General features: G+C 43.8%; 1 protein-coding gene across 1 annotated transcript in view; it reads right to left on the bottom strand.

The window, feature by feature from the left end:
* ERBB4 (erb-b2 receptor tyrosine kinase 4) overlaps positions 1–19,498 on the bottom strand; it is a 474,646-nt gene that overhangs the window by 217,795 nt on the left and 237,353 nt on the right. The window contains exon 3 of the mRNA XM_065751277.1: positions 14,233–14,419. Coding sequence (XP_065607349.1) covers positions 14,233–14,419 — 187 coding nt within the window. The remainder of the gene's footprint in view (positions 1–14,232; positions 14,420–19,498) is intronic.

Genomic DNA, 19,498 nt, shown 5'->3' with positions numbered 1-19,498 from the left:
CTTCTTCCCCTCATTTTATTTACTCCGAGTAATCTTGTTGGTGTGTGCATTTGGAACAGACATGGAGAAGCAGAATTTGTGTTTTGGATTTCAAGTGGAAGTGAGTCTCCTGTATCTTCTACAACTGCAAAGTCTTGAGAAAGTTATGCATATTTCTCTAAGCCTCTCTAATGCTTATCAGAATCAAGCTAAACTCCAACAGTCTAACAGCTGAATGCTACCAGTCTTTAAATTCTAGTAAATTTTAAGTTCCTCCAAGGCAGTGACATTGGGACATCCTTTGCTCTTGCAAATGGCAAGAAGTTAAACAAGGCAAATAGCACAGCTCACCCCTACAAATCCTGAGCTGCCACTGCTTTGTCTTGAAATCGATCCTCTGCGGTCTGTGATAAGAACAAGCAGTATGTGCCCTCACACACACAGCCAGCCAGAATTCTTACTCTGCCTGGTATTTTAATACACACCCTTAGTGAATTCGCAATGAATACCTCCATTAAATCTCTCCAGCACATGAATATTCCCTTCTCTAAAAAGATGCTAAAATCCAAGGTGAAGAAATTTAACTCTGGGTCTGATTACTCCAGTACCTCATTCACCTTGAGGCTGAAAGGACAAAAGACAAGCTTGTGAGAGCTTTCTTTTCTTCCCCGGCCAGGAGTGAAGATCAAATGTGAATCACTACAGTTCTCTGAGGCAGATTAGGATTTCAAAATGTCTTGTTCTCGTTTAAAAAGGTTAAGTCTGCACTGCAGTCACAGTATCTCAAGTAGAAGTTCTGAGCTGGCTTCAGACCACTTAGATGTCTTACTGTGAACAGTGTGACTGTGGTAGTGTGGAGATGACTTCTGGCCTGCAGCCCAAGTGTTTACTTAGTATCTAGGGAAGCTTTTGTGGCCTGCCTGGATTTCCTTCGTCCATTGCCAAGAGCAGCTGAGCTGGGTTCAACTCCCTTGCTCCCATGGTGCCAAAGTGTACTTCAGCACTAACACAGAAAAGACAGAGGATAAAACAACCCCGCAAGTCTCGGGCCACACCAATATGACATTTTTCATGTACGAATGACATCACCAAATGCCCCTCTTCTGCTCACTACTGCAGGTACCAGGACTGCTATTCATTCCCATCTTTAACCTCACTAGGTGCTTGTGAAACTTGTGCTGTGTGTGCTAGGAGCTCCACGTGAGCAAACACCTTGGTCAACCACACACGCTCACACACCTCTGTTTGGATGGAGCCAGACTAACATAACACTTGGTGCTTGTGCTGTGAGCACGCTGCCCGCTCAGCACCACCTTCCTTCTCCTTCCTTAGCACTGGTGGAAGGTGCCCAAGTCGGAAGGGAGCTCCCTTGTGCTGGGTGGCTGCCAGGCAGCTCACAGAGCTGCCCACTGGGGCCAAAAAGGGCTAGAGCTGCCTTTGTACACTGAACATAAGGCAACTTCTAAAGGACTTAAACTCTATTTAAATTATTTGTCGCTCCCCTTCCAGCCCCTACATGCATTTCTGACCTGCACCTGTTTCCACTGTGATCATTTCTTGTAGAGCAAGGATTTTAACACAGAAGTATAAAAACCCCTGGCAAGGATGCAGGTAATACACTTCCCAATCACACAGCAGACAGGTGGAAAACACGATAGAAGAAGAGTCAATAGCTGCTTGTTATCACACTCCCTCTGAACTGCAAAAATGTCTTAGGGAGCTGTGAATTACTCCCCTATTGTTCTTGCTATATCATTATTTTCAAGTGGTTCATGCCTGTGTTATTCAGTTGCCTGCTTTGTTTGCTTTATCAGTTTGCTAGGTGATGTATAATTTAAAAAGCCCTGTTTTACCACCTCACTCATAGATCTCTTTAGATAACACAACAAATGTGATAGCAAGAGAAACACAATATAAGCTTCAACTGCTGCAGCTTCCCTCTGAATTTATTGGAACTTTCCCTTCTGGGATACGTGTCTCTCATCAGAAATGGGCCTGTGCTACAAAAGCCAGTATGTATTTCCCACTGACATCAGTGAACACAACGGCTTGTTGACATAAGGAAGCACAGTTTCAGAGAGCAGGTGAGACTGGACAACACTCCCCAAACACTCACACTCTGCAGCTCCTGACAAAGCCAACCAGGAGGTACATTGCGTTTGGAGGGACGCCTGGAGATCGAGCTCCCAGATTAGAGCTGCACCAGAAGTTGCTGTGTGCAGATACTGCACAAATGCTTGCTCCAGGGAGCAAGCTCTGCACCTCCCTCCTGCTGGCACTCTCACACTTCCAGCCTCAGCAACCAGCACTGCCAACTGCTCCATCACTTCCACCGCTCCACTGGAGATCTTCGTCTCTGATCTCTTTTCAGTTTGTGAAACCAGACTTGTTGGTATCACCTCAGCTCTCGTGGCCACTTTGTCTATCACTGCACCTAGAGCTCCTGCCCAGGCTCTTCTCATGCCTTGACAACACCACCTTTCCTTCAAAAAAAAAACCACCCCACACCTCACCCTTCTCAGTTTCCTTCCAAATTCCACCTCTCTAGCTCATCACTCTATGCTTTTTTCTTACCCCCACACTTCGTGCTTCCTTCTTATCACATCAAATAAAAGCAACTTTTGTTCATTCCCAAGATCTTCCAGGGCCAATCATTCTCTCATACACTATTTATGCCTTCTCCCACCTTCAATGAGCCTGTCACGCCACCTTTCATCACACACAAGACATTTTCAAACATCTTTTGTTCTTTCTTCTGTGCTGTATCTCATACAAAGATGTGGCCAGCCAGCAAGTTATCTCATTGACCTCTTTCAAATACTTTTCTCAAATCTTCCTTGCCTTCAAAAATAAGTGAAACTTGGCATCCCTGCTACCTGTGGCTGTGCAGAACTGATATTACCCAGAAGAAGCTGCAGAGTCCTCTGGTGGGCTCCTCCCTTAGACACACTGAGCTATTTAGGGTAGGGGCTATTTCTGTCAGTCCTCTATAAATTTATGAGCCATGACTGGGAATGTAAGTGCTGCCTATAGATGAAAAAAACAGATGATGACCCCTATGTTTCAGAGAAAAAATAGCAGAAGTTTATGGATTATTACTTAAAATATGAACACTGTCCCTAACATAGAAATGTCTGCACAGAAACACTTAACAGCTAAGAGAAATCACTATGATTATTGAGAGAAGTTTCAAGAGGTTGTGCTGCTGCGGTTTGATACTATAATATTGCCCAGCTTTAGTAAAATCACGTAAAACACATTCCTGTAAGTCATTTGGGGAGCAAAGAGAAACACATACATCTCTTCTTACCATTGCTGCACTGCTGAATAAGAACTTATGAACCAGCAATTTGTGAACCTGTGGAGATGTGCATACCAGCAGACATCTTCTACTCCTTATCTTTAAGGAGCCTGATGTCAAATGTGACTCTCATTGCAGAAAGATGATGGCTTAGACTTCAGTTCCCTTCCAGTGTAGCACTTTTGGCCACAGTCTTTGGGCATACTAGCTTAGGCACTTCACATTAGCTTCTGATGGCCAAGATACCAAAAGCCTGCCAGCTCAAGTGTTGGAGTAACTCTAGTATATATAGAGGACAAAGAGTATGGAAGCACAGACAAAGCTGAAAGACATTGCATGGCAAGAGAAAGAGCTCTTCAGCCAGCTGCTGGCTTCAGGGGCACAAGGCAAGACTGCACAGAAGTAAGTTTGCAAGCATTTGTTTCTTTGGCTCTCTCCAGACATTAGACACAACTGCACGTGAAAGCAAACAGATTAAATAAACAGTCTTTTTCCAATCTCTGCCTTTCAGAAATAAGACTGATACTAAGCAAAGTCAGCAACCCTCTTTCAAGCTGAAAATCTGGACAAGGTTAGTAGGGTACCACAGCACCACAGCCAGCAGGACAAGAGGCACATTCTTCCTTTCCAGCTGCAATTTATTTTCCCCTAAGCACTCATGTAACTCTTGGTCAAAGCAGTTCCAACAAATAAGAAAGGCCTATGCCTCAAACAAGGCTTACACTGGTTTAACTAAGATCAGTTTTGAAGTCAAGTCAGTTCAGCAGGTAAGAAATCCCATATGAATCCACTTAACTTAGTGCACAGACATCAATTTAGCTCATCTGAGTTGCTGCAGCAGGCTAAATCAATACGAGGCACTTGTAAATGGGTATAAAATACATTCACGTGGGGTTTGCTTCAATTTAGCCAGTTGTGTTGGGGAGCAATTTTAGTTAAACCCAAGTTTTCTTCATAGGCTATCGTTAAACCCCAGATTATGACACTAATTTTCCACATCAGAAAGCAACTCACACATCTCTGAGCAGGCTACCCAGCGTCTCTGCAGCACAACCCACATCAGATGGATGTGAAACCTGCCATCAGAATGTGGTGTCACCAACCTCTCACTGCTGGGGCAGCAAAACCACCATTATGCAGTGCCAAGGCACATTCAGCATCACTCACGGCTCATATGCTGAAGCAAAGGGGAATCAGCAACCTCCAAACTGCACGGCATCCTCCTTCCAAGCTACACAGGCTCAGGAGTCAGCAGCACCAAAGGAGCTTTCTGATGCTGCTCTTGAAAAGGCCTCCTATTTGGATACCAACAAATGACAGGAATGAGAGTTTTGACGTGGCTTTGCAAGGCATGGCCAAACAACACACTAACTGCCTGTAAGATGGTATTCACAGGGAGACTAAGCTCCAGTCCAGAAGTCCTCTGCAGCCACAAACACTGTCAGTGTGCCACACAGCACATGAAAACTCCATGCCAGTGCTTGAGAAGTGAGATGGAAGCTCCATTTCCATATGTTTAGCTCCTTCCTCCCTTCTATAAACTCATGGCTCGCCCTTGACGAGGTTACAAAGGTTATCAGAACCTGGCCACATTGAACATGATCCCTTCCAGCCCTCCTTTTCTCAATTGAAGTATTCTTTCCACATTCCTCAGTTTCCTTGAGGATGCAGTGAGGCAACCTGTGACAACTTGTCTCCATACAAGATTCATCTCCTTCCAGAAACATCCGAAGAAAAATAAAATGGACAACTACCAACACCGGGAAAGGATGTGAAAAAGAAGAAGAGTTATCACACAGGGCTGCTGGAGGACCTCCTTCATGGTCAGGAAGCAGGTGTCCCACCAGGCGAGCCATAACCTGCCCCATCCAAACACCGAGGACAGGAAGTGCCCTGAGCAGAGAAGCATGCAGCAGCACAGCCACCTCTCTCAGAAGCAAAGCAGGAAGGTTGGATAGGCCACTGACAAAGTAGCGATTGCAATTAGATGTTATTTCTATTTATATCAGAAGCTAAATTAACAGATTAATGTTTACATCCAACCGCTGCTACCAGCCTGAAGGGGAAATGGAGCAGAATGAGGTCGGCAGAGGCCACAGCTCATTCAACACATCAGTACAGTCAAATCTGCTCAGCGGAGCTTTGATTGCTTCTCCAAACTTCAAGGCTGGTTTGTGCTAAGATTTTATGTTTTTTTTAGGAAGAGAGGAATAAAAGGCTAAAGCCAAGGCCACGTTAAGATATTAATAAATCTCTCAGCTAGCAAAAATATTATCTTTATTTGAGAAGCTGAATGCTTCTGAATATTAAATCAAAACCATTCAGTTCTCTACACCCAGAAGTCTCACTCCTGGATGACACTGGGACTGTGGTGAGATTTAGTGAGCTCGCATGGGGCTAACTGCACAGCCCTTGGGATTAATCCATTCTGTAGTCACAACCATTAAAACACCCCTCTCAGCTCTTCTTCCTACGTGCACTGAGCAGGATGCTGCCCTTGCAACCTTACCTAATGCATATTTTAGCTGGGTGCTTGCTTTTAAGACATCAAGTCTCACTTAAAGATCAGCCTCCAAGCCCAGTCATTGCTAAAGCAACCCTACAGTAGTAGGGGCCGCCCTCTGTCAGCACAGCAGTGTGACCACCAGAAGCACGGCCATCACAAGCCCTAGTTAGCTCAGCAGGAGAGAACAAAACCACAGCCATAATATCACCATTTAAGAACTCCCACACAACCCTGCATGAGCAACAGAGAGAAAAAAGGAGACAAGGCCTGATCCTCCCAATCCATTCAATCCACCTTGCACTGTTTCTGAGCAGCTGCCCTTCTACCTCTGAGCAGAGGGCCCTGCCCCTCCCCAGCACGGCTGCCCACACCTGTGGCAGCAGGGCTCTGACACCTTCCCGCAGAGCAACAGTTTCCTGGTAAAGAAATAATACCCAGCACTTTGGTCTGTAAAAAGAGCCGGCAGCAGGCTGATCCTTTTGTGCATTACATTTTATTTAATTATTATTATCATTGTTTGCAACACTGTGCTCAGGATAATGGATTTGTAACCGGCTGTGGCTTGTAAAGAATTGAAGTATAATGCAAAGAGAATCATTATTATTTCACGGGAATGAAGCACTGTTGTTTGAACTCCAACGGAGGAGAAACCCAGCGCATGTTTCTTCCACTCTTGCTTCTCATAGTAAGAGCAAATTTCAGTAGGATATGGCCTGGGTAGTCAAGCTAGAGAAATGAACTCATCCACAACCCAAATCACAACACAAAGTTTGCCACTACTTCAAGGGCACTTCTTTGATGTTGATTTGGCTAAAAATAAACAAACGAAACAAGCAACAACAACAAAACACTCCAACAAGAAAGAACACAATCCACTCTCCACTTCAAAACCAGAGACATACTGAGAGCTCAGTGTGACACGCACAGAAAAGAGGGCTGTGCATCCAACATGACCTCAGAAGTGATGACAGCATGCTCCAGGGACACCGAGCCCACCCCAACACTGGTATGTCGGGATCAGATCAGGCACTGCAGTGAGCAGCTCAGGACAAAGGACTGTTCACCCTGCCAAAAAGCAAGTTGCTTATGTCAAACTCCATCTCAATACACCTTCACCACAGCCAGCAGCCAAACCTGTCCATTTAAAATTTGCTCTGTATGTCTGTTCTTCATTGGACACTATCTTATAACAAGGCAAGCACCTTGTGACTGATGTCGGCATGAAATATGAGAAGAAAGATGCTTTTCCAGCCCCTAAATGTTTTCCAGGGTTTTCAAAATTTCCTGGACTGGGTTAACAAGCCAACACCAGACAAATCTGCAAGCTGAGATCTGATGGAAAGGAAAACACAGGTCTACAACAGATTCCGTTATTTTTGTTCAGTTATCACAAAATATTTTGACTTGATCGAAAATGGAAGTTAATTTATATAAGAAAGCATGAGGAGCCATTTACTGTCATTAGCTATACGCGCTCATTTTGAAATGAAAGAGAGTGCCTGCTAATTTCATTGATTCCCCCTTGATTTAACTCCTCCCTCCTTGCAGACAACTTCCATGCCATTTAAAAGATTTTTCCATTAAAAAAAAAGTCAAGAAATACCCTCGATAAAAGCACCTTGAAATCTGCAGGTACTCTCAGCCTCTGCATCCTGCCCACAGCATCTCTGAAGCAGGCTGGCTCTGCAGCACTCCATCTAGACCCCAATGACAGAACTAACACCCAGAGCTTTTACAGCCTGAACTCATGTTTAGCTGATCCATTAAACACAAACCAAAACCCAGTAACACTATCTCATCTTTCCAGCAAGGCAGATAGAACCATCTTTGATGCACTCCCTTCCCCAAGTCTGAGCCCCCACATCAGGGCTACGTGTGGTTTCAAAGCCAAAGCGTGCAGCAGGACTATTTCTGATGGGCAGAAGCAGAAATCAGCTCCCAGGGGATCTCCAACATGAGCCTGGTGTGAGCACAGCTTCTGTGCAAGGGCTGGCCTGACGGACGCCCTCTGTCCTCTAAGCCTTAAAGAAATGAAAAGTACATCTGTGAAAGTTTCACCGAGGTGGGGGTGGGGGAAGGAAAATAAAAAGAGAGAAGGCAAAAGGGCTTCAGACAAGACAGTCCCTTGAGCGATATCCAAACATCAAAGAAGAAGGCCTCCAGCATGTTCTCCTCACATGACAGCTTGGCTCCCCCCTCCCCGGCTGCAGGCATTTTCCTACAGCTCTGGGCAGCTCCACATCCACATGCATCACCTGCCTCTTGCTCTGAGTACCTGGCACTGTCATTTCAGAGCAATCAAGCTCCATTCTGTGCGGAAGGAGGCTCTTGCAGAGCAGGTGGAACCAGCTGGGGAGTACCAGAGAGCTACAGCAGCTCTGCTATCAGCCACGCTCCTGCACAGCCTGCCTGCTTCTTCATTCCTAATGCAGCTACTGTTTTGGTGAGTGCTTTTGCTTTGCCATTAGACTGTGATATTTGGGTGTTTCCCAAAAGAAAGAAGGGAGCTCACACTCCTGGATTTCGTTTCAGAGTGAGGTCTGTAGATCTGTGCTGCCTCGTAGACATATGCTGCAATGCCACTGAAATGCCTGTGCTTAAAGACTTTTACCTGACACCTGATGCTCAGAGTTGTGCCCATTTTGAGCCCCAGCGGCTCACACCTCACATCCCCATGGTGTTGGCACAGCCTGCCACCTACAGCAGCTGAACCACTCTGCTACAGAACCCACCCTCCTGCTAGGGAGAGCTGATGGGTTACATTTACCATGTAACACAAGACTAATTATTTTACAAAAGCACCACATTCTGTGTCAGCTGTTGCCTGTCAGAAGAAAATAAGAAAATCAATGAAATCAAAAGACTGTAGAGAGAAGAAAAAAAGCAGAAAAAGAAGAAATAAAAAACCCTCACTGAAATCAGTGCCTCTTTCATTCACCTGAACTGAGTAAGATATACTACCAGAGCAACAAGGATTTCCACTTCTAAAATACCCAGCCCCAACCAGCACAGGCACAGCCCCCTTCCAAGCAGGAGCTGGGATGTACTTCTCAGCAGCACCGTCACTACAGGCTGTACCATTTCTTCCCTAGTGTAATGCTGACTGCATTTTGCTTTAAGTTACAGAGCAGCTCAGCACCGATCTCTCTGTCAAACTCAAACATGTCGCAGTGTCACCCATTCCTGACCTGTGTGATTGAAATGGAGGGATTACTCTGCTCAGATGTCTAGCTCTCTGCGAAGCACGTGGCCAGAGAAATCCCTGTGCTGCTTGGGCTCGTGAGTTGCTGAAGTCAGGCAAAGCTACTACTTTGTTAGGAGGTTTTAGCATTGTTGGATTTATCTCGATTGTCTGTATATCTAAAAAGTTAAAGGGTGATTCACACATCCAAAACCTGGAAAATTTCTTACTTTATCACTGAAAAATGCACTGATAGAGAACAGTCCTGCAGAGAGGTCAAGAGGACAAACCGCCAGGAAAGAGAGAACAAGCGACATCGTTATTTTATACGGCATTTTCAGGTGACAATGGCAGCATACCTGGAGGTGTTGTGGAAGAAAGTATGGGCCAATTAGAATTTCAGTTTATTACAAAGAGCAACAAGACCAAGAGTTTGGCCTGTCTTCTCCTCCTTGTGGTTCCAAGCCCGGCTTTGGTCGCAGGACAAGTTGGTTGATGAGACCTTCTCCTGGCTGTGAGGCACTGGAGGCAAATGTGGAACGTTATGCCAGCAGCTCCTGATACATTGGCTCAGCCTGTCTGCCATACACAATATGCATTTCATAGTTTGTGTGAAATGAATGGCAGGAGAGGGGGCAGCAAACAACTTCGAGTGACCAAAGGCGGGAGTTTAAAATACGTTGAATACTTTGAATGTCCAATTAGAAAACATTTACCAATAAATCAGAAGTATGAGCTACTTTTATTTCCTTTTGCCATAATGATTCCAAACAAGGTTGCACATTTCTAACTCTAGAGACAGAACTAAAAAGACAAAAGTGCTTAGGAAGAAGCTAAGCATAAATGGGTAATCTACAGGTTGCAAGAAAATCAGACATTAGTCACAACATTTAGCATGACAAAAGCATATCTGAATGCTTTAGAGACTGTAAAATTCCAGCCTCACTACAATTAAAAATCCAAAGCTCAATCATTGTTACTGACAATAATCAGTTCATGAGTATACATCTCCTGGGGCTGAGGATCAGTATTTAGTTCTGGCCAAACACAGTGCACCTCTTGGCCTCACTATACCGCCTGTGACCCATTTCCCACTGGCTCCAGAGGTTGTGCTGCAGCACAAAGGAGCTTTCCTTTCCCAAAGCAAGAGCAGCCGTGTTCAGGGTGTTCCTCCTTTTTCTCCCCACCAGCTCCTCAGTGGTGCAGTGCTGGGACAGCAATGCCATCTGGCAATTCCAAGGCTACAGGGAACGAGTGCCACCGGGCAGGCACTGAGTGCTGTGCCTGCTTCTGCAAGGCACAACATCCTAACTCCTGCAGCAGCCCTGATCGCAGATGGTACCAAAGGGATTTTTAAACAAATTCCTCATTCTTCCATGTATCCTAGCAACACCTCTCCGAGGTTAGAGATGCAATGCCTTGCCCACCTGTTGCATGGGAAGCCTGAGGCAAACTACATATTGCTTTCTTTCCAGCTCACCCAATAGTAGGGAGCCAGAGTGACCAAGGGATCACTGCAACCAGCACAGAGCAGGCTCACCCACTCAGGCCGGGTGTCATCTCGGCAGTGACTCACACAATGTGCAGTGTGTGTGGACCAAGGAAAGGTGACAGAAAGGGAACAGTCCCAACCTCTGCTGCAGGAACGCTGGTGCGCAGTCACAGTGCTGAACGGGCTCAGCCCATTTACCATGGGTGGGTGAAGATGTTCCTTGCCCTGGGATTTTCCTGCTGGTCAAATGAGACGTCCTTTCTCTGGGCAGCACTGACCAAATCCTTTGGGCTACAGTATGCATCTGTCACTCAAACTCATTATTCTAATCCAGCATTTATCTCCATTCATGCAAAGCGGGCAGATACAGAACTACAGATTTTGCTGCTTTTCTGTGTTCTCACACTAATCGCTTCTAACTCTGCTTTATTCCCATACATTTAAGAAATTCCAGAGTTGCACGGACACATGCAGGGAAACTCTATTACCAAGGCCAATAGCAGAGATTAGCTGATCCCTGCTTATTCAGAGATACTGCATTCGCTGTAGATCTCTGTTACTCATCTTCACTCAGAGGAAAATATGGGATACTTCATAAGTGGTTCTGGCTTGTGAGTTATCCCTCTTTCCCAGCTCATGAAGATAAATGCCGTAATGAAATGCAGCCATCAGGTATTCTCTATATTTGGAGTACTCAAAGTGTGAACAATGATTATGCCCTTTCATTGCATAAGTTAAGGTTGACTGCCTAGCTACATGGGAGAGACAGGAATGATTTGCACTAGCTCATACAGAGTAAATGGAAAAAGGTGGCATCCCCTCTCCCTCAGCATCAGTTATTCTGCTAATCTCAGGCTGAATAATACATTCAGTGTGTCAAACCTGCACTTTATTTTAAAGCTGCTTGGCAGCTGAGTCTGCAAGCTGAGATGAGTCCAGCTGAGGTGGCAGCAGCACTTGGCTGGTTCAATGTCTGTTTGGTTTTGACACTGCTGTGGAATCACTGACTACGTTTTCATAATGAGTGAGAAATAAGATTTTTCCAGGCGAGGCTTTCTGGAAGAGCCACATGAATTTTGGGGCCTGCTCCCGACCCGTGCTACACCAACACAACTCTCAGGCTGCCAGACACCACAAGCAAAAGCAGGATTGTGTTTTCTGTGTCAGATAAAACTTATTGTCATCATAGTTGTCATTTTTTTTTTATTATTGCTTAAGAGGAAAAAAAACCAAACAAGCATTTAAATTTAAAGATGAAATGTAAGTACGTCAAGAAATATCTGACAATAAAAACACAGCTGTTAACAGCACACTAAAAATAATGCAATGGTACGTCACTGGGGAATGAAATCCTGCCTCCAGTTAAGACACGGGATGATCTCAGCAGGTGAGAAAAGCCTCTGCACTCCATTTTCCAATGCCAACCTCTTTAAATCTGCAGTGGACTAGAAGCTGGACGGAAGCAAGCTTGTGGGAACTGCTTCATCTGAAATTCAGTGCAAATCACTGCTTGTTTCTAATGTAAACATGGAGCAGTTGGTAGACATGGGGAAGACCCAGACACAGCTCATCTATTGTAGCCTGGTGCTATTACTGGCTGCTGAAAACAACACTTATTTTTATGCCACTATTAAGGCTAAGGATGTGTTAGGAAAATGAATGAAGGAGCAATATGCTCCAGGGAAAGTGTTTGCATCAAGAAGCAGGTTGTGGGATAAAACAGTCAGGTGTATCTTAACCAGTACAGAAAACAGTCAAAGAACAGCTGCTGGGGGGACTCATGAAGCCCTGGCCCACACTATCTAGAAAATAGTAAGAGTATTTTTTAAGCCCATACTGGCTCATACTCAGCACCCAGAAGCTATTTTAAGCACTCAGAGGAGACAAGCTAGTGCTATTAGGCACTTCCAAGAGACAATACATTTTGAGCCAAATAATCCCATCAGAGGGCTTTGTAAACACCACCTCCATTAGATGAAGTGGCTGTGGTGATGTCATGTTAGGAAGGATTCAAAGACTGAGCTAAGGGAGACTTTTTCACAACGCTGGAAAAGACAGTGAGCTATTCAGTGGATAGTCTTGGTGCTGTGCCTATCACAAAAAAAGCAGCATACAGAGAGAACCTTCTGGAGACAGGCAAAGGGCAGCTGGTTCAAGAACAAAACCTTGAGCCAAAGCCTACGAGATAAGTTTGTTCATGCTACCGAGCAGCATAGCAATGGATAGATAATCACTGAAAACACAACCCTTGCTTCCTTGCAGAACAACAGCCTCCAACCCAACAGGAAAGGGTTACCACCCTTCTCCAGCCTTAGCCCTTCTGTCTCAGTTTTATCTGGACTAATGCCTCTTACAAAGCATTCTGAGATCCATAGACAATAAAAGCTATATGAAATAGAAAATTCTATTCGTGCATGATGCTGTAGCTGTGTGTTAAGTGAAAGCATGGATAGCCACAATGAACACCCTAAATCAGAAGGATGGGGAAAAACTGGAAACAGAATAGAAGAAAATTGGATTATGACAGCAGTAGAGAGAAGTGCAATAGGGATGGCAGGGATTTAAGAGACCTTGGGAAGCACTCTGATATCAGCATGATGGCTTCTGCAAAGAAAACTGTTAAAAGTCTGACCAGGAGAAAGAACTTGCTCTTGAAAGCCTGCCAAAATCGTGCTTTACTCCATCAAACAGCTGAAGTCTCCTTTACCTTCCTGTTTTTGAAAGCATCATCATACAGCTCAGAGAGACATGAACAACACAGAACTATAGGCATTTGTGTGCCAGTGCCTACAGAGACACAAAAAAAGCAAAGAGAGAAGGGTGCCTAAATATAGTCCACCAAGTTCCCACCTCTCTGTACTAAGATTCAAGCTCTACATCCAGCCCTGGTCAGTGATTTGCACTCAACGTTTAGAGACTTGCAGAAATAAAGCCATTTCACAAACACCAGAGCTTAGATAGCTTAGATCATATCAAATGTCCTCCCTTTATGAGGAACCAAGTATAACCAAGTGAACTCCCTAAAAACATCTGCCACTGCCTGCACTTTATTAAATTGCAATTCAACATACACAGTATGATATTTAGCCAACTTTTAATTTCTCAAACCACTTGCTATAGACTCTCTGTTGGGAAAAAAGAAATAATGACAAACTCCACATCATTATCTAGCCAGGAATTTACAGAGGAATACTAAACCATGGACTTAGCTTATCTTTTTGCTCATAGGAAGAATGTTTTTTCACTATACATAATAAAGCTTTCCTCTTTGAAAAGGAAGCTCTAAAAAGAAACACACCAAAGATCCAGTGACCCTTCCCCCCCTGCACCACTACCAGCACAGCAGCAATAGTGACTCAGACAGAGACAAGAGCAGAGGCAGAGGGAAAGCTAAAGCTAAGCTGCTTTGCCAGAATATGTGTAACACCTGAAGCAACTTACATGCAGTAACCAAGGATCTCTGGGAAACAGTGTTCTTGAAAACTAAGGAAAAAATGTCACCTCCAACAGTTATTTTTATTTTAAATATGCTCTTGCTATGAATTCCATACACAGCCTTTGACTGGTAAGGAGAAAAGCTCCATTGTGAACCAGAAAGGAAATGAAATGAAGTACCAGTGAGTCCTCCAAACAACGTACAGCTGCCAGCATCTGATGGCACCTCTGTTAAATGCACAATGTAAATGACTGAGGGATGTGATGCACATATTCAAAATACAACAAGCCCACCTCTTCTGTTCTGTTTTTTCACCACACCCATGGGTTTCACTTACCTGTCAAGTTCTTCAAGCCAAGTTCCCTGAGTCCAAAATTACCATCCTTTCTGTAGTTAAGAAATATCGCCAGAGCGTATCGGTCCTCGTAGAGCTTGGTGCCACGAACGATGCGCAGGTTCTCCAGAGGCAGGTATTCAAACTGATTCAATGCCACCAACACATAGCCTGTGACTTCTCTGATAGACTGAAAGACAAAAATGAAATAAATAAACACATTAGGTACAGTCCATTTATAATCGGTCTGAACTTTTCACGCATCAGCTGCTTTCGTATGAGATGTGGGCACAACCCCCAAATAAATTTACGTTTCAACTTCTTGAATTTAACCACATTTCTGTCTCAATGTAACTGAGATCTTTAGAGATACTAGCAAGTAACTCTCTGCTGTGTAGGGTGAGACTGAAGGCTACAACGTATGACAGTGGAGAGACCACTGGAAGAGCTCACCATCAACCAGTAATGGATGACTGAAATGAAGAGTATATTTGGAAGAGAAAACAGAAAGCCCATAAGCATGACCATCACCTTGTACTTCCATATAAATGAAATCAACCACTGAATATTTACACAGATTCAACTTCAAGTTCCACCCAAGTTCCAGATTTCTAGCAAAAATAGTATCAAAACCATTAACAAAACAATTGCTGCTACTTCAAGTTGGCTGAAAATCATTTGCTTTAGATAAACTGTGCAGTAAGTCTCCTGATTGTACCCAAGAATTGGTTGGCCCCAGACCAAACAAACCGGATACGGTCTTGTAAAATCTCAAAGGTTAACAATACTTTTTCCAGAAGTGCCATCCTAGCACTTGCATGGAGCCTTACTGTCCTCAGCAGGACAGGGGACAGGCTGAAGGATGCTCCTGCCCAGAGCTGCTCCCAGAAACACAGCTCCTGTGCTGAAAATGTTCCTGGAAATACAGTTTTCAAATCTCACCTAATTCTCTAACTGCATCAGCCTGTAATCACTGCATATGTGTACACTTATGCGTGTATGTATATTTAATGGGCAGAAATTTACAACCACTTGTCTGGTTAAGTGGATACAAGCACTTTTTTCTTCCCTTTGGCAAAGTCAATACGTTAAACAATATATAATAGAAAAAATCTGATTAAAATAACATGCCCAAACTATAATGAACATGACAGGGACTCCAGTCAATGCCATAATAAAAAACAAACAAACAAACAACAAAAAAAACCACAGGCAAACAATAGGAGGCATTGAATTAAATGTGTCGTGGATGCATCAGTACTAAGGAAAGACAAAACGGATTTCCAGAACAAAGGACAGGCTTTTCTTGTGCTGCATCAGCACTGCTGCCATGATGTCACCTGTAAGAGTGCAAAAACCTTTTAATTATGTTTATATAAGTTCCTAAGTTTACAGCCAAGTGTGGCAGTGTATATAATGAAAGATGTATTTATGCCATGGCAGTAGCTGTCCTTCTGAAGTCTAATGTCTGTACAGCTGAAGCTGCTAAAAAATCTCTGGAGCTATTTCAAGAGTTGTTTGGCATCCAAGCAGAGCACAGAGTCATTGCAGAACTTTGATGAGAACCCAGTGACTTCAGCTATGTTGAGATGCACGGTTCAGTAGCTCAGTACTAAATGTAGAGCTGCATTATACCCTGGGACGCTGATTCCATTATAATCAGAGGCTTTCCAGCACTTCCATGATAGCTCTTTGCTTTTGGACATTGCAGCTTAGCCAGTTTGGTCAGCAGAAATTTCCTTAAGCTGGCTTCTCAAGATGCTCTTCGGTGAAAAGGAAATGCTGAAATTACACTCGAGACGAAAATGTCTCCACTCACGCTCCAAGGATACTATGGCTGTCCTAATTCATTTAAATGAGTGCTTTAAAATCAGAATAGAGTCAAAAAAGCATCAAAAGCAGTTCTAAAACTGTATCTGACCAAGTCTTCCATGCCAATTCTGGTCACATTTTCTAATTTTAGGGACGCCATGCTTCTCCCATAGAGCAAGCACACCCGAAAGGGCCCTAATTCAGCACGGAACTGCTAACACATGCATTATGCATACACACACTCACCAGTGACTTTATGTGCAAAGTTTAGGAGAAAAAAAAAAAAAAAGATTAAAAGAAAAAGGAGATAGAGTCCAGCCCCGGTCCAGCATGGTGGTCAGGGTACCTCAGGTGCCGCCTCAAAATGGCGGAAGAGTCTCCTCACAGCAGGGCTGACGTGACACCTTAAGGGCTGTCCCAAGATGGCGGCCGTCCCACCTCAAAAACCACCCCTAAATGGCAGAAGCTGTGCCCCACAGTCTACCCCAACGTGGCAGACCCGTGACTCTGGGCTAGCCCCAAAATGGCGCCAACCTCACCTCAGGAGCCAGCCCAACATGGCAGCCCAAGATGGCGCAGCAGCATGCAGACAAGCCGTCAGCAAAGAGATGCTCAGGGGACAGAAGCAAAACAGCTTTTGAGTGCAAGCACTGGGTATCGCCATCTGGAATTTGGGTCCTTTCATCAGGGACAGTACAGCTCCATTTGAGGACAATTTCTCCAGCACGTTTTGTTTCATTTCTCAGCGTTATACTGTGCACAAGGCAAGCAGAGAAACAAGTCCTCAAGATGGCATGCACACAGCTGCTTCCTGAGGTTCCTTTCCAGGAGATGAGCTATACCAAAGAGCTCCAGACAACCTGCTCCCTTGCAAGGTACAACCCAGGAGCGTTAATTAGGACTAATACAGGCTGAGCACAGGTAAAGTATTTTAAGCTCCCAACAGCCAGAGTCATCCTGCCAGCAGGGAGTAAAAGACGTGATTGTTACCAGCGATCTTAAATCGCCCTCTTGTCCAGACAAACCCAAAGTGAACCTGAATGAAACGCAGCAAAATACCAGTGAGAACTTGGTTGTTCTCCCCTGCAACGTGGCCCATGTGTTTTGTCCCGTTACATGAAATCTCCAAAAAAGTCAGATTTCTAAGTGACACAAAGGGGAAAGTACTTCCTATGTGCACAACCCTTTTTTTTCCCTATGTAATTTAAGGTCAGCATGCCACGGTGAAGTCAGGAGCTCATCTACCATGAATAGTTTACCACCACGTCATCTGTTTTGGAAGCTTTTCACGTCTCAAGTTAACCTGAAAAGCACATTTCACATTTTATTTTTCGATCAATTAAAAGCTAAGCATTCGTATCTGTTAGAGCAAAACCAAACTGGCTAAAGTTGTTTCCTGTTTTTATTACAATGAACTTCGACAGTGCCCTTAAGGGGAACACTAGTGAAACTTTAGACAAGCTCTTGGGGCAATCGTAATATTCACCTTTACGAAAGGCAGCCAAGCATGCTAGTGTGTGTGCTGACCACCTAAAATGCCATCAATTCATTTTCATTATTTTTTGCATACATTTTCACTGATACAATGCACTGTCTTCCATTGTGACAATTAAAAAAATAACGTTTGCTAAAGTAGTCTCTAAGCAGAGAGTGGTCTCTAAGCAGCTACAGCAGTTATGGTGCTAACTCTAAGGGAAACAGTAATATCCACACTGTAGCCATGTGGAAATTGTCAGCCTGCTGCACTTTATGGAGCTCCATTAGCTGTTCCATGCATTGCTCATTGACAATTATGAATTCTTAATGGCAAGATAAACATTTTCAAGAGTTCAGGAGACATACTGCACTGGATTCAGGGATGTGGCTGCTGCCAGCTTCTCTCAAAGCCCCCATTACCAACCACAAGAAATATTTAGTACATACTGATGTTTCTCATGTCAAAGAGGATGCTTCATTTTGAGACAATGTCAAAACTGACACAGAGCACGCATGTCAGGAATGCTGTTCCAGAGCAAGCTTGTGTCTTGTCTCCTTCCACACTGCTTATTCTTCAATTACGTCAACATTCATGAAATTGTGATGTTAAGCCCCTCTGAGCACCACTGGTTTTTCAGATATGAAGTGCAAGCTTCGATGAAAACCCCTCAACTCTGAGCATACTGACAAATATCAGAACACAGATTGTGAAAAATAGTTTTCTGGTGCCTGATCTGGAAGCAAATAGTGTATCATAACCGGAGTTGCCTTGATAGTTACAGAGAATTTATTGTCCAAAACACTGAACTTGTTTAGACTCAGATTTGTTAAAAAAAAAAAAAAAAAAAAAAAAAAAAGAAGAAGAAGAAGAAGAAGAAAAAGAACGTTAAGCAGTCATTTTGACTTCTTTGTTAATGTGCATTAAAAATGATCAGTAATACCTTAAGCAACACATCAGTGAATTGATCATTACACTAGCTTTCCCAAAATTTAAAGTGACAGTCAACAAGAAACATATTTTGCTATGCCAATGGGAATTTGTAGGCGCAGGTTCTCCCACAACATAGAGGAAGAGCCTTTGGAGTGGTTGAACTGAAGGTGTGTTTTCAGGATGGCTGATCTTCGTTTTATTCCAGGAGAGGGCCTTGTAGTATGGGAACAGCAGAGAATTAACTGTAGCTATGCATTTACCAAGCGTGATGCAGAAATCACATTGTTGCATACCTGAACCAAGTGAGACAGGCTCTTCTCTGTAGAGAAGGCCTTAGACACCAAGTAAACACCACTTTAGAATCCACTAAACATCAGAGAATTAACTGTGTAGCTATGTATTTACCACGTGTGATGCAGAAATCACATTGTTGCATACCCGAACCAAGTGAGACAGGCTCTTCTCTACAGAGATCTTGGACATCAATATCTGAGTCTCCCTTGTTTCCTGCCTAAAACACAATTCCTATGTTAGTGTGCTAGCTAAGGGAGTGTCTGACTTTCACGGACACGGGCTGCTTGAGCACAAGCAATAAATCCTAAAGTGGTTAAGCTGAGCTACATTATGATTGAGACAAAGCTTTTACTCTGTAACAACCCAATCTCCACAACAAACTGTCCCGAGGAAAGCTATGGATGACTATGTATTTAGAGTCAGTATGAATTTTGGCATTATAACTGCAATACCTGATCGGCCTTCAACATATTTGCAAAGTGGTTTCCAGAAGAGCTTATTGCATCATCTCCCACGGGAAAATTCAGCCATAAATTAGATCAGAAAGATTAAAATCAAAGCACTACGCTCATAGAGAATGCTTCACCATTTGGGCTGTTTAGTTGCAGAAACTCAAAGCATATCAGCTTACAGCTGCCCAGTTACAGAATTTCCAATTGGAGAGATTAATGCCTTTTGCTTTGTCTGCATTCGGGAGCTTCCATCAAGTAAATCTTGCTTTCCAGGCAACATAAAAGTGCACAAACTACCACCTCA

Source organism: Cyrtonyx montezumae, unplaced genomic scaffold, assembly GCF_038088225.1.
Source record: "Cyrtonyx montezumae isolate F1298 unplaced genomic scaffold, pur_monq_1.0 scaffold_7, whole genome shotgun sequence".
Classification (NCBI taxonomy): domain Eukaryota; kingdom Metazoa; phylum Chordata; class Aves; order Galliformes; family Odontophoridae; genus Cyrtonyx; species Cyrtonyx montezumae.
Note: the sequence above shows the minus strand (reverse complement) of the source record. Positions and strands in the feature narration are given on the sequence as shown.